This window comes from Eptesicus fuscus, chromosome 8 (assembly GCF_027574615.1).
Source record: "Eptesicus fuscus isolate TK198812 chromosome 8, DD_ASM_mEF_20220401, whole genome shotgun sequence".
Classification (NCBI taxonomy): Eukaryota; Metazoa; Chordata; class Mammalia; order Chiroptera; family Vespertilionidae; genus Eptesicus; species Eptesicus fuscus.
This window is the reverse complement of record NC_072480.1, coordinates 22,129,297-22,142,860: the sequence shown is the minus strand read 5'-3', so window position 1 is coordinate 22,142,860 and position 13,564 is coordinate 22,129,297. Positions and strand designations below refer to the sequence as shown.

Below are 13,564 nucleotides of genomic sequence, written 5' to 3'. Positions count from 1 at the left end.
GTTAGGTGTCCATGCCTCTTAGTAAAAAATAATGAAATAAAAAAAAACAAAAAACAGGACGTTCCCATACCGGGAGTCGAACCCGGGCCGCCTGGGTGAAAACCAGGAATCCTAACCGCTAGACCATATGGGAGGTGCTGGTGAAGACGCCGCAGTGACTCACCTGACGAGCGCCCGCGCCCGCGTTGCCTCCTCTCCACGTCTTGTCGCTGCGGTTCCCGCCGCTTCTGCGCCACTCGCGCCGCTCCCTCCGCTCCCCACGCGCCCCCGAGCGAGGGAACCAGACCGGTCCCGGCGCGCGGGCGTCGCGGAGGGGGAACGCGGGCGCACCGCCGCCTCAGGAAAGTTCTGAGGCAAACCCCGCAACTCGCGGCCGCGAAACCAGCCGTTTCACCTTTCCTTTCCTTTCCTTTCTTTCTTTTTTTTTTTTTTTTAACTCCGCCAACAGCCCCCAGCCTACAGGTCCGGGTTGCGCCGCTGGTCAAAGTGCGTGCGGAGTAGTTGGCAAAGTTGAGGGCGGCGACGTCTCGGGGAACAGCTGTTTGCGTTCGGGGCGGAGGCGGCGCGCGAGCTCCCTGGCCGCGAGCCGGCGAGCCTCCTCGAAGGGTGGGGGTTCTGGGTCCCCGGGGAAGAGAGAGGAGGGGTGACGCGGAGACTGGAGGCTCCGGGTTAGCGCCCGTCGGCGTAGGTCCCGTCGCGCCTTGCCCCTTCTGGGTGACCTCAGCCCCTTTATACCCACCCCACCTCTCCGGAGCCGGAGGACCGCCCCTGGGGGGGAGGGGACGGGGAGGAGATTCGGCTCGCGGATTGCGTCCTCCGGGCACCCGTAGTTGGGAACCGTGGAACCCTGGTCCGGGCCGGGAGGGTGGCTTCACGGATCGGAGGCTCGGGTGGGCCTCGCGCCGGCTGGGCTGCGTCTCGCCCCGGGAGGGGAACGCGAGCGTGGGCCGGACCCGCGGGCGACGCGCGGAGCGGCTGGTCCCGTCATGTGAGTTGGGTCTCCGGCTCTAAACAGGGACGTGTTGTTCCCCTGGGCGGCCCTTTCTCCCGCCCGCCTCTCCTCCGCCACAGCCCCCGGCCCCGGCCCCCGCCCTCCGGTTAGAGGCGGGGTGGGACGCGCTCTTCCCTCGCCGGGGACCGGCCGGACCGGTTCTCCGGGCCGGGTGGGAACCCTGCCCCGTGGAGCGCCCTGGGGGCACGGAGGACGGGCTCGAGGGAGGGAGGGAGGTCGGCGGCCCGCGGGGCGGCGGAGGGCTCCAGGCACCCGCCGGCGGGGGTCGCCGCAGCCTTCGGGTCTCCTTCGGGCTTGAGCCGCGGGATGTTGTGAAACGAGGGTGGGACTGGGGCCGCCGCCGAGTCCTCCGCCTTCTAGAGCGGCCAGCCCTGGGAAGAGGAACGATTTCCCCCCCCCGTCTGCCATCTGAGAGGTCCCTTGCGTTTTCCAGCTCTCTCTTGCCCGGAGGCTCGAGAACCAATTGCATTAACTGATGGTCTCGGAGGAACCGCAGTCTCCCACCAGAGGAGTCTTGTGCTTTGTTTGTTCTGTTGGTGCAAGTAACTTGATGTAAAGCAAGCTTTATGAGTTTATTCAGACCTCCATTACAGCAACCTCTCAAAACGCCAGAAAGGCGGAGGAAAGACAGATCTTCTCTAAGATGTTACTTATTTCTTCACACTGATGACACGAACAAATGGGGGGACGCCTTTTTTTTAAGCTGTTTTATCTAAGGGAGTTTTAAATCCGGGGCGGACTTCTCTACGTGAGTGGCAGCACTTTCAGACAAATAATAAAACGGTGCTGTGTATATAGCAGGACAAGATTCAGTAGCAGAGGCTTATGTTTCAAATTCTAAGGTGTAAAGCATGCAGAGTTTTACCTTTTTAACTTATAAATCAGCTTAGACTTACTTTTCCCTTTTTCAGGGCCGACTACTGGAAGTCACAGCCAAAGAAATTCTGCGATTACTGCAAGTGCTGGATAGCGGACAATAGGCCTGTAAGGCAATTCCACTGATAGAGATTCTAATAATGTATTTATGTGAAGTGTCCCTTTTTTTTATCTAAACTTGGAGTTTACAAAACATTTTCATATGCATTCCTCTAGATGTTGCAAAACGTTGAAAATTTTTCTGTTATCTTTTTTTGTTGTTAATCCTCATCCGAGGATATTTTTCCTTTGATTTTTAGAGAGTGAAAGGGAGGAGGGGGAGACAGAGAAACATCCATTGCCTCCCCCACGAACCCTGGGACTCTTTGGTCCACAGGGCAACGCTCTATCCACTGAGCAAAACTGGCTAGAGCTTCTGTTATCTTTTCGTTCCTTGTGTGCCTTCTTCCTTTTCATCGGCCTAAATTTGTATATATATGTACTAAGGCCAATTAATTCACTATGGCCCTTCAGTCAAATTTAGGAAATGAACATTGAGTGTGGGTAATCTCATCCCTGTCTATGAAAAGTTATGATGGTGGTGTTTTTAACACTGTCACATACAAAGAAAAGTAAAAGTGGAAAGCCCTTAATATGTAAGAAGAAACATTGTAGTTTTTCTTGTAAGTTTTTTGCTCTAGAGATAATTAAATATATTTGATGCATAGCTTAAATTTGAAAAAAACATCATTACCTCTGTCATGGAATATGAAAATGGCAACTCTGTTAAGCAAATTATATTACTGTATCTCTTAGTCTAGTTTCAGCTTTTAAGACATGAAACAAAAAGCAGCACCATTGTCTTTTTTTTTTTAACTCCTCTCATGCATGTCATAGGACTGTGTACATTAAGCATGTCAAACTCAAAAGCTAACACCGGCCAAATAAGGTTTAAGTTTATGTGGGCCACAAAAAAACAAAAGCTTCAATTTTCATAGAAATGTAGGTTTATTTTGAGAGAGATGCTGAATACAAAGCACTGAAATAAATGAGTAATTGTTAACATAAAATAATAGAAAATTTTAATAAAAATTAATATTTTTTTCTTGAACATTAACTTACCAGACACTGAATAACTGCACAAATTAATAAACATAATGCAAATAAACCTATTTTTCTTGTTCTCTGAAAGCAAAATATTTCCTTTTGCGCACACCAAACAAGTCAATCCAAGACTACAGTAGGTCCTCTGGTTACGTCGGAGATCCTTTCCTACGGCGCTATGTAACGCGATTTTCGCCGTAAGTCGGAACCCACCTACATCACTCACATGGAGCACATACACAGCAGTAATGAACTGAAACAGTAAAAAAAAATTTAAAAGAAAGATAACAATTCCTGACCTTTACTTGTGGTAAATAAATAATAAAAAACATAAAGCACATATGTACATACGTCGAAATGACGGAACTTTTTTTTTTTTTATAAATAAATGGGAGTTGGCGATGTAACCATGAAACGACGTACGTCAAGTGCGGGGTAACCCGAGGACTGCCTGTAATGACGTGGCAATCGGCTGCTAAAATATTCGCTGCTAGTGTTAGTGGAGAGAAATGATGAGCCTGGCATAAGGTGCGTAAGGGAAAAATGAATGCACCACAATTATAGTAATCAGTCATTAGTGAACATTGTAGTTCGTTATTAATTATAACAGGATGTTGTAAAAATTAAGTTATGAAATTTTTATTAAAATGTTTCTTACATACTGTTATATTTGCTGGGCCGCAAAAATATTCATTGTGGGCCGAGAGGTTGACATGCTCGCTGTACATAGTACCTGTAGGCTTGGGTATTTTAAAAATATATTGCATATTCATATCCTTTTTACTTGGTAGAGTTGGATGCACAAGAGAATAGTAGCCCTGTCTGTAACAATGTTGTATTTGTTTAGTAGACATTTATTTACTATTGTCTGCAAAAGACAGAAACATCAATGTGTCTACAAGGAGTTTGGGTTTTTCTTTTAGGTTTTGTTTTTTTGGTCTTTTTGAATAGTTGCTAAAGAATAGTTGCTAAACTATCTTGTTTGACTTAGGCCAACCTACACAAACCACTGATAGTGTCTTCCTTGGAGGTAAAGCAGTTCAATGAATTCCATGAGTAATGTAGAGTAAATACTCTCTCTAGGATAGTCTTTCTGCATCTCCTTGAATTGTTAGTACACACAATTTTAACCTTTACTTAGAAGCAAAATTAATTTATTTTTAATGGACCTGTAACAGTCTTTGTGGTGTATAATAAATTTTAGAAAAATTAATATGTGAAAAATAAAGGATGTACAACCATAGGGAGTATTTCTGGCTGTTTTAAATATGTGATAACATTCAATCATCCACCTCTGTTATTCATCCAAGTTACCATCATTCCTCATAGGTTACCACTTTTCATTTTCTTGTCTAGCCTTCTATTGTTTCTATATGTATATAGATTCTTATTCTAGTGTCCATAAAAGGTTACATACTATATTGTACCATAGTTGTTTTGTTGTTTTTGTGGGTTTTTTTTAAATGCATTTCTATTGATTTCAGAGAGGAAGGAAGAGAGAGAGAGAGAAACATCATGATGAGAATCACCAATCGGCTGCCTCCCGCACGCCCCCTACTGGTGATCGAGCCCATAACCCAGGCATGTGCCCTTGACCAGAATCGAACCCAGGACCCTTCTATCCGCAGGCCGATGCTCTATCCACTAAGCCAAACCAGCCACGGCGTTTTGTTTTACTTTTTAATTGAACAGTATATCCTGAAGCTCTCCACATTAATTTTTAGGGAGCTCTAATGTAGCAGTTTAATTTTGATAGATTCAAATTGTTCTGCATAGGAGTTTCACATTTTGTACCATTACCACATTATATAAGAGTATTTGTTTATAGTTAAGATAAATTTTTTAATGTCTGCTTTTCTCCCAATATGAAGAAATCTGGTTCTAAGGATCATTGGTTATTGTCTCTTATCTAATGTGGCAAGTAGAGCAGTGTAAATTCTAGAGACTTACTGGTTTTGACACTACGTTAAGAGGTGTTTCTTGAAGTTAAGATTTTTTTCCCTCTCTTTTGGCTTCATGTCTTGTTTTGGGTCCTCATTACAATCATAGTTACTAGATTAGTCATCAAGTGTTCCTTGTATTTTCCTCCATTAATATGGTGATCAGTTATATTTTAAGCACCAAAGGAGACCTCGTCAGAATGCATAATAATAAATAATGTAGTTCAATTCTATAGTATCATTTGGTAGAAGGGCCAATTTGCATTCAAGGTATTTTGTATCTTTTCTGCTGGTCATTTTAGTTTTAATTTTGTTATATTCCATTTTCAAATTTACTGTTACTTGAATGTGAACATTATGATGTTTATGTAATATTCCTTTGTATTTTCTCTTTTTTTTTTTTCATTTTCAAGAGTGTTGAATTTCATGAAAGAGGAAAGAATCATAAGGAAAATGTTGCAAAGAGGATCAGTGAGGTAATTTACTTTGTTTCTTTTTTTGCCAGTTTTTCTATGTAAATATCAGTCTTTTATTTAGCTTTCCCTTTTAAATGTGTCTTACAAAGATTAAACAGAAAAGCCTGGATAAGGCAAAGGAAGAAGAAAAGGCATCCAAGGAGTTTGCTGCAATGGAGGAAGCTGCCCTGAAAGCATACCAAGAGGATTTGAAAAGGCTTGGCTTAGAATCAGGTAAAAAAACACACAAAACAGCATGTTTTAAAAATAACATCAGAGGTGATGCTAAGTTAGCTTTTATTATTTCCATAATAATAAAACACTCAGAGTGTTTTATTAAACACTCATAATAGTACACTCAGAGTATACTATTAGAGTTTTTCCTATGCATCATAGCCCTGTTTAGATTGTGGAAGTTTGCTCATGCACTTTCGTTTTGCTTTTAAAACTTCAGATTTTGACACCTCCATTCACAACAACCATACTGCCTGGGTGGTTACCTATTCCTAGCTATCCTAGGTCAGTGGTTCATTTCAGAGACATTTGAGTTCTCTAGGTATTCTAATTATTTGGCTAAAAGGATCTATTCATTAAAAAATAAGTATCCTATATAATAAAGAGCTAATATACTAAGGGTTGTGACGCCCTCACACCGTAATGACCAATCAGCAGGAGGCTGCGTGCACAGCAGGCACAGGTGGGCGGGGACATGACGTGGCGTCCATCACCGGCGGGGCTTGCTGGGAGTGGGGCCGGCCAAGTCTGGGTCTTGCCCAATGGGGGTGGGGCCAGCCAGGTCTGGGACTCTTCCCTTTTAATGTGCACGAATTTCGTGCACTGGGCCGCTAGTTGCATTATAACTGCAGTTCACTTTATCCATATGATGAAAACTGAATCGTGTTTATATGGTTGAATTACAGTGAATTAACCTTTTATGGACAAATTAACTGATTATTGCTAGAAGGTAGATACTTCTTTTTACTTTTTCATTGAGTATATTTGACATAACCATTGTATAAATTTAAGTTGTACACTGTGTTACTGTGATACTAATCCTGTATAATACAAGGCTAATATGAAACTTGTCCCCTTGGGAGTTCAACCGCTCACTATGATGTGCGCTGACCACCAGAGGGCAGCACCGAATGAAGGAAGGCCCCGGCTGGCAGGCAGGGAAGGTGGGACAGCACCGAACGAAGGAAGGCCCCAGTTGGCAGCCAGGGAAGGAAGGCCCTGATCACCAGCCAGTCCTAGGGACCCTATCCGTACACAGATTTTGTGCACTGGGCCTCTACTATGTTATAATCTCACTAGAGGCACGGTGCACGAATGCATGCACAATGGGGTTCAGCTGGCCCCACCCCCAATCGGGGTTGGGGGGGCCAATCGGGGCCAGACTGGTCGGGGGGAGGGGCCACGGGAGGTTGGCCACCAGCCCTGCCCCCAAATAGAGGGGCAATCGGGGTCAGGGCCAATGGGACTGCAGGAGATTGGCCAGCTGGCCCTGCCCCTGATGGGGAGGTGCCGCAGGCAGTTGGCAGGCTGGTCCTATCCCTGATAGGGGGAGGGGCCGCAGTTTGTTGGCCGGCCAACCCAGCCCCCTGGTTGAACTCCAGGTCGAGGGGACAATTTGCATATTAGCCTTTTATTATGTAGAATTGCCATTGTAGTGATATTTATCTCATTACATAATTGTACAATATTTTAATCTATATTCATTACTCTATGCTGGCAATTTTCAACTGTTTTTATCTCATGGCACACATAAACTAATTACTAAAATACTGCAGCACCTCAAAAATATATTCTGTTACTTTGCCAATCTGAGAAAAACCATAGGTATAATTTTCATTCATTTACACCAGACAGTTATTGTGTTGGCTGTTGTCATTTTTTATTTGACACTCTAAGGGCAAAGAGGTCAGGTTTTGCATGTTTTAAAAATTCTTTGGGCACACTGATTGAAAAATCACTGCTCTATGCATTGCAGCTGTCACCAACCAGTGGTCCGTGAGGCCCGAAAGGTTGGCAACCGCTGCATTAGAGCTCTGTGGATTATTTACTACTCGTTGCAAGTTTGTATCCTTAAGCAGCAGCAATCTTACTCTCCCACCCCCCACCCCCCCATTTCCTGGTAACCACCATTTTACTCTCTGTTTTTTATAAATTTGACAATTTATTTATTTATTCAGTTGTTTATTTATTCTGATGCTGTAACCAGAGAGCCACAACAATGAGGGCTAAATTTGACTTTTTTTAGGTCCCACAAAGGAGATATACAGAACTTGTCTTTCTCTTTCTGACTTATCTCACTTAACACAGGGTGCTTAACACATATCTCACTTGACACATGCTGTCACAAATTGCAGGATATCCTCCTTTTCTATGGTCAAATAATATTCCCTTGTGTATATATACATGTTTTTTAATCCATTCATCTGTTAATGGGCATTTAGGTTTCCACATCTTGGTTATTGTGAATAATCCTCCTATCTAATAAAGAGGTAATATGCAAATTGACTCACTCCAACACACAAGTAGGCCGCCCCCATGTGGACACAAGATGGCCGGCAGGGGAGGGCAGTTGTGGGCGATCAGGGCAGTTGGGAGGGACCAGGCCTGAAAGGGAGGGCAGTTGGGGGCGATCAGGCCTGCAGGGAGGGCAGTTGGGGTGACCGGGCCAGCAGAGGAGGGCAGTTGGATCCAACCAGGCCTGCAGGGCAGGGCAGTTGTGGGGGACCAGCCCTGCAGGGGAGGGCAATTGGGGGCAACCGGGCCTGCAGGAGAGGGCAGTTGGGGGTACCAACCCTGCAGGAGAGGACAGTTGGGGGGACCCAGGCCTGCAGGGGAGGGCAGTTGGGGGGTACCAGGCCTGCACGGGAGGGCAGTTGGGGGCAACCGGGCCTGCAGGGGAGGGCAGTTGGGGGGGACCGGGCCTGCAGGGGAGGGCAGTTGGGGGAGACCAGCCCTGCAGGGGAGGGCAGTTGGGGGAGACTGGGCCTGCAGGGGAGGGCAGTTGGGGGGTACCGGGCCTGCAGGGGAGGGATGTTGGGAGGGTCAAGGCCTGCAGGGGAGGGCAGTTTGGGGTGACCAGGCCAGCAGGAGAGGGCAGTTAGGAGTGACCGGGCCTGCAGGGGAGGGCAGTTGGGAGTGACCCGGCCTGCAGGGGAGGACAGTTAGGGGTGACCACGCCAGCCGGGGAGGGCAGTTAGGGGCAACCAGGCTGGTAGGGGAGTGCAGTTAAGGGCAATTGGGCCGGCAGGGGAGGGCAGTTAGGGGCAACCAGGCTGGCAAGGTGGGGCAGTTAGGGGTGACCGGGCCAGCGGTGGAGGGCAGTTGGGGGCGACCAGGCCTGCAGGGGAGAAAAGTTAGGGGCAACCAGGCCAGCAGGGGAGGGCAGTTAGGGTGACCAGGCTGGCAGGGGATGGCAGTTAGGGGCAATCAGGCTAGCAGGGGAGCAGTTAGGCGTCGATCAGGCTGGCAGGGGAGTGGTTAAGGATGATCAGGTTGGCAGGCAGAAGTGGTTAGGGGCAATCAGGCAGGCAGGCAGGTGAGCGGTTGGGAGCCAGCAGTCCTGGATTGTGAGAGGGATGTCCGACTGCCCGTTTCGGTCTGATCTCACCGGGATTGGGCCTATACCGGCAGTCAGACATCCCTCGAGGGGTCCCAGATTGGAGCGGGTGCAGGCTGGGCTGAGGGGACACCTCTCTCCACACCCCCTCACCCCCGTGCACGAATTTCGTGCATCGGGCCTCTAGTACTGCAATAAACACAGGAGTGCATATATCTCTTTGAGATCCTATTTTTATTTCCTTTGGGTGTATACCCAGAAGTAGAATTACTGGAATCTATGATAAATCTATTTTTAATTGTTTTAAAGAACTTCCATATTGTTTTCCATAGTGATTAGACCAATTTACAGTCACATCAAGAGTGTATAAGGGTTTCCTTTTCAACATACTTTTGCTAGCAAGAAAGTAAATAATTTGAGGGTTTGAAGATACTCAGTTCCAGATAAAAAGCATTTATCTAGCCCAACTGGTGTAGCTCAGGGGTTGAGCATCGACCTATGAACCAGGATATCACAGTTCGATTCTGGTCAATGCAGATGCCTAGGTTGGGGGCTCAGTCCCCAGTAGGGAGCATGTAGGAAGCAGCTGATCAGTGATTCTCTATCATCATTGATGTTTCTGTCTCCCTCTCCCTTCCTCTCTGAAATTGATTTAAAAAAATTTTTTTAAAGCATTGATCTATCTTGTTATAAATTTAGGCTTTACGTGGGGAACTTTTTGTGAGCATTTTTCCCATGACAGATCCATTGTCCTTAAACCAGGCATATTGCAAGTCACAGTTGTTCATCTTACATAATAGTGTGGTAGTCAGCATGGAATGGTATTCTTTACTCTAATAAAAACTGCTTTCAGTTAAGTTTTTAAGCAGAATAGCAGTTAATTAACATTGACCTCATCAAATAAAAACAGTTGTAACCAGACTTTAAAAATGTCATCCTGGATATTGCTAGTTAAAATGGGGAAAGCATTATTTTACAAAGATAAAGCTATCTATACTAATAAAAATGTAATATGCTAATTAGAGTGGACGTCTTCCAGACAAAGCTGCAGTGGCTGCAAGAGCCAAGGGCAGGCAGCCATGGCAGCAGCTGCAAGGGCCCAGGGCAGGCCGCTGTCCTGAGGCAGGCCATGGCCGCAGCTGCTGCGAGGGTCGAGGGCAGGCTGCCACAGAGGCCAGCAGTGGCAGCAGCAGCGAGGTGATTGGGGCGGCATCTTCCCCTGATCGCCCCGTCACCTCCCACAGAGGGAGGCCAGAGGCAGCATCAGTGGCTGGAGTGATGTGGGCGCGCCTTCCCCTGATTGCCCAGTCGCCCCTCGCAGAGGGAGGCCAGAGGCAGTAGCAGTGGCTGAGGTGATGGGGGCACGCCTTCCCCTAATTGGCCTGGTCACCTCCTGCAGAGGGAGGCCAGACTGAGGCTTAGGCCCGTTCCCCTCGTGGAGTGGGCCTAAGCTGTCAGTAGGACATCCCCCCGAGGAGTCCCCGATTGGAGAGGGTGCAGGCTGGGCTGAGGGACACCCCCCTTCCCGTGCACAAATTTTGTGCACTGGGCCTCTAGTATGTTTATAAGGGGGAAAAGGATGTTGGCATTCCTGCAGAATTAAAGAGTAATAGTCATCTCATCAAATATATGCCTTGGGAAAATTCATGATTTTTGTAGCATTTTCCTGAATGAGATATATATTCCATTAAAAATACAAAAATTCAGAATAAAGAATTTTTAAAGTTAATACATTTTATGTTATGGTCTATTTGGAGATTGTTTTATTTTTTTCTTGAAATATGTCAAGTACATCTTTTTTTTTGAATAACTAAGGATATACAGAGTGGTTAGGAGCACAGATTTCAAGTCAACCAGAATTATTTCTTATTAGCTATACAACCTTCAGTTTTTACTAAAGTTAAGTAGTAAAGTAATATAGTGTTATAAATTGCTTATACAATGACACTTGTAACAAGTGTTTAATCCTATATAATAAAGAGGTAATGTGCAAATTGACACTCACGCCCTCACAAGATGGCTGCCTATGACCAGGCCGGCAGGGGGCTTAGTGAGGGACAACCAAACGACTGAGCAAGCAGGCTGCGTGGGGCGACCAGGCCAGCGGGGGGGGAGGGCAGTTAGGGGTGACCTGGCCGGCAGCGAGGGGCAGTTAGGTGTGACCAGGCTGGCAGGGGGGCAGTTAGGGGTGATCAGGCCAGCACACAGAGGCAGTGAGGGGCGATCGGGTCAGCAGGCAGGGGCAGTTAGGTGCAACCAGGCAGGCAGGCAGGTGAGTGATTAGGAGCCAGCGGTCCAGTATTGTGAGAGGGATGTCCGACTGCCGGTTTAGGTCCGATCCCAGGGATCCCCCAGGGGTCCCGGATTGGAGAGGGTGCAGGCTGGGCTGAGGGCCCCCTCCCCCCGTGCACGAATTTTGTGCACTGGGCCTCTAGTAAAGGGTATAATATGCCATAAAAATGCCAACATTTATTTAACTAATTTCTTCCTGGTTAACATTTAGGTTGTTTAGAGTTTTTCATTAAAATGCTTCATTGAGCATCCTTATGTGTGAGTGTTTTTGCATTTATCCCTCTTAAGTTTACTTTCTAGAAGTAAGATTGCCAAAACCAAACCTGAATATATTTTGTAGATTGATAGTTAATACTCCAGAAATGTCTCCAACATTAATACTTTTGCTAGAAATAAAATGAATATATTAATTGGTATTGGGAATGACTGGCTAATCTTTAGAAAAAAGTAAAACCATAAAAACTACCTGTTTTGGAGAAACCAAGATGGCGGCATAAGGTAAACACCTAATTGTTCCCTACCACAACAATTTTGAAACTACAACTGGAAAACAGAGCACACACCATCCAGAACCACCGGAAAGCTGGCAGAGTGGAAAACCTACAACTAGAGAAAAAAAGAGGGGGACACTGAGCCTCAGGAGCTGTGGAGGTGCGGAGATCCGTGAGCGCGGAAAGGGCGGGCGACTGAATAAACGGCAGGCTTGCTCGCAGCGCGCGGAGAGGGAGGGCAGCAGACGCTGCGTGGCTAGCTTTCTCATTTGGGAGAAAAACAAAACCTCCCGACTGCACTAAAATCCAGCTGCGGTCGGGGAGAAACTGGTCTGTTTGACAGCAGGCGAAGCTCGAAAGCTGCCTTCTCTCAGAGGCACGCAGCCATTGATTAGGGCACGGAGAAACCGGCCCTCTTAGGGTGGCGCGGACGGAAACCAAGTTTGTCTGCGCCATTCTGAGACTGCCTCATCCAAGCTGAGCACAGCCCTCCCAGTGGCTGGATTTCTTGTTCGGGAGAAAAACAAAACCTCCAGTCTGCACTGAAATCCAGCCCCAGCTGGGGAGAAACTGGTCTGTTAGGCAGCAGGAGAGGCTCGAAAGCTGCCTTCTCTCAGAGGCGCACAGCCATTAATTCAGGCACGGAGAAACCAAAGCTTGTCTGCGCCACCCTGAGACTCCGCCCCATCCAAGCTGAGCACAGAAGCTCTCCCAGCAGAGCCACTGCTGATCCTCACAGCCAACTGGCTTGGAGATCAATTCCCGCCAGTGATACCAACAATCCCAACCACTCTGAACTACAGTTTCTGGGGACACGAGGGGGACCCAGACGCCTACAGGACTCTCGGCCATCAGTTGGAGAGTGAGAGTGACTTTTCTGTCGGTGTGGACGACACCAGATTTCAACCACTCTCATAAGGGACACATTCAAGAGGCAGACTCAGTGAGCACCAAAGCCCTACTGTGTCTCCAGCACAACAATTCTTCCGTTATAGACACAGTAGGCCCTCACAACCAATTGGACCGGAGGTCAATTCCTCCCAGTGTACCAACAGCAATCAGGGCTTTTAACTACACCAAGACTTTCCACTCAGCCCACAAAGGGGAGTACCAAGAGCGACCACCTAGGGTGATTGAGGAAGCTGAGCTACCGGCCCCTATAGGTCACCGACCACACAAAGCCACTCCATCAATACAGGGAGGCAGCCAAAATGTGGAGACATCGAAGTATGTCACAAGTAGGAGAGAGAGATGAAAGCAAACTAATGGACGACACCGTGTTCAGAACCATATTTATAAAGTTACTCAAGAATCTTCTAAAAACCGCTGAGAAACTTGAAGAGACTTTCAAGGACCTAAATGAGAATACCAAAAAAATGGAAAAGGACCAGTCAGAAATTATGCATACACTGTCTGAAATAAAGAATATACAGAGTAGACCACCGCACCCGAAGAGTCAAACCAAAGATCTGGAATATGAGGAAGAAAAAAAAACCCAACCAGAGAGGTGGAAAGAAAGAAGAATCCAAAAGTGTGAGGATAGCATAAGGAGCCTCCGGGATGGCTTTAAGCGTACCAATATCCGAATTTTTGGGGTGCCAGAAGAGAGAGAGCAAGATACTGAAAACCTATTTGAAGAAATAATGAGCATTTGACAAAATCCAACACCCTTTCTTGATAAAAACTCTCAACAAGGTGGGAATAGAAGGCTCATACCTCAACATAATAAAAGCTATATATGATAAACCCACAGCAAACATCATACTCAATGGACAAAAACTAAAAACATTTCCACTAAGAACAGGAACAAGACAGGGATGCCCACTCTCACCACTCCTGTTTGA

The 13,564-nt window shown here is 46.7% G+C and overlaps 2 protein-coding genes and 1 non-coding gene across 6 annotated transcripts in view; 1 reads left to right on the top strand and 2 right to left on the bottom strand.

The window, feature by feature from the left end:
• The window catches only part of ELF1 (E74 like ETS transcription factor 1), a 117,791-nt gene extending 117,564 nt beyond the window's left edge, over positions 1-227 (bottom strand). For 2 of the 3 annotated variants that reach the window (XM_054719833.1, XM_054719834.1), the window contains exon 1: positions 164-220. The gene's annotated coding sequence lies outside the window, so the exon portion shown is untranslated. Of the gene's footprint in view, positions 1-163 lie in introns of all 3 variants that reach the window. The other variant, XM_028151545.2, reaches the window with a different exon arrangement.
• TRNAE-UUC (transfer RNA glutamic acid (anticodon UUC)) lies at positions 62-133 on the bottom strand. Its single transcript has one exon. It is a non-coding gene; the product is annotated as a tRNA-Glu (tRNA).
• A 593-nt stretch (positions 228-820) lies between the features above and the next one.
• Positions 821-13,564, top strand: part of WBP4 (WW domain binding protein 4) — a 40,897-nt gene continuing 28,153 nt past the window's right edge. For both annotated transcript variants that reach the window (XM_054719836.1, XM_054719835.1), the window contains exons 1-4: positions 821-988; positions 1,924-1,996; positions 5,325-5,387; positions 5,477-5,600. In XM_054719836.1, coding sequence (XP_054575811.1) covers positions 987-988; positions 1,924-1,996; positions 5,325-5,387; positions 5,477-5,600 — 262 coding nt within the window. In that variant the 5' untranslated portion in view covers positions 821-986. The remainder of the gene's footprint in view (positions 989-1,923; positions 1,997-5,324; positions 5,388-5,476; positions 5,601-13,564) is intronic.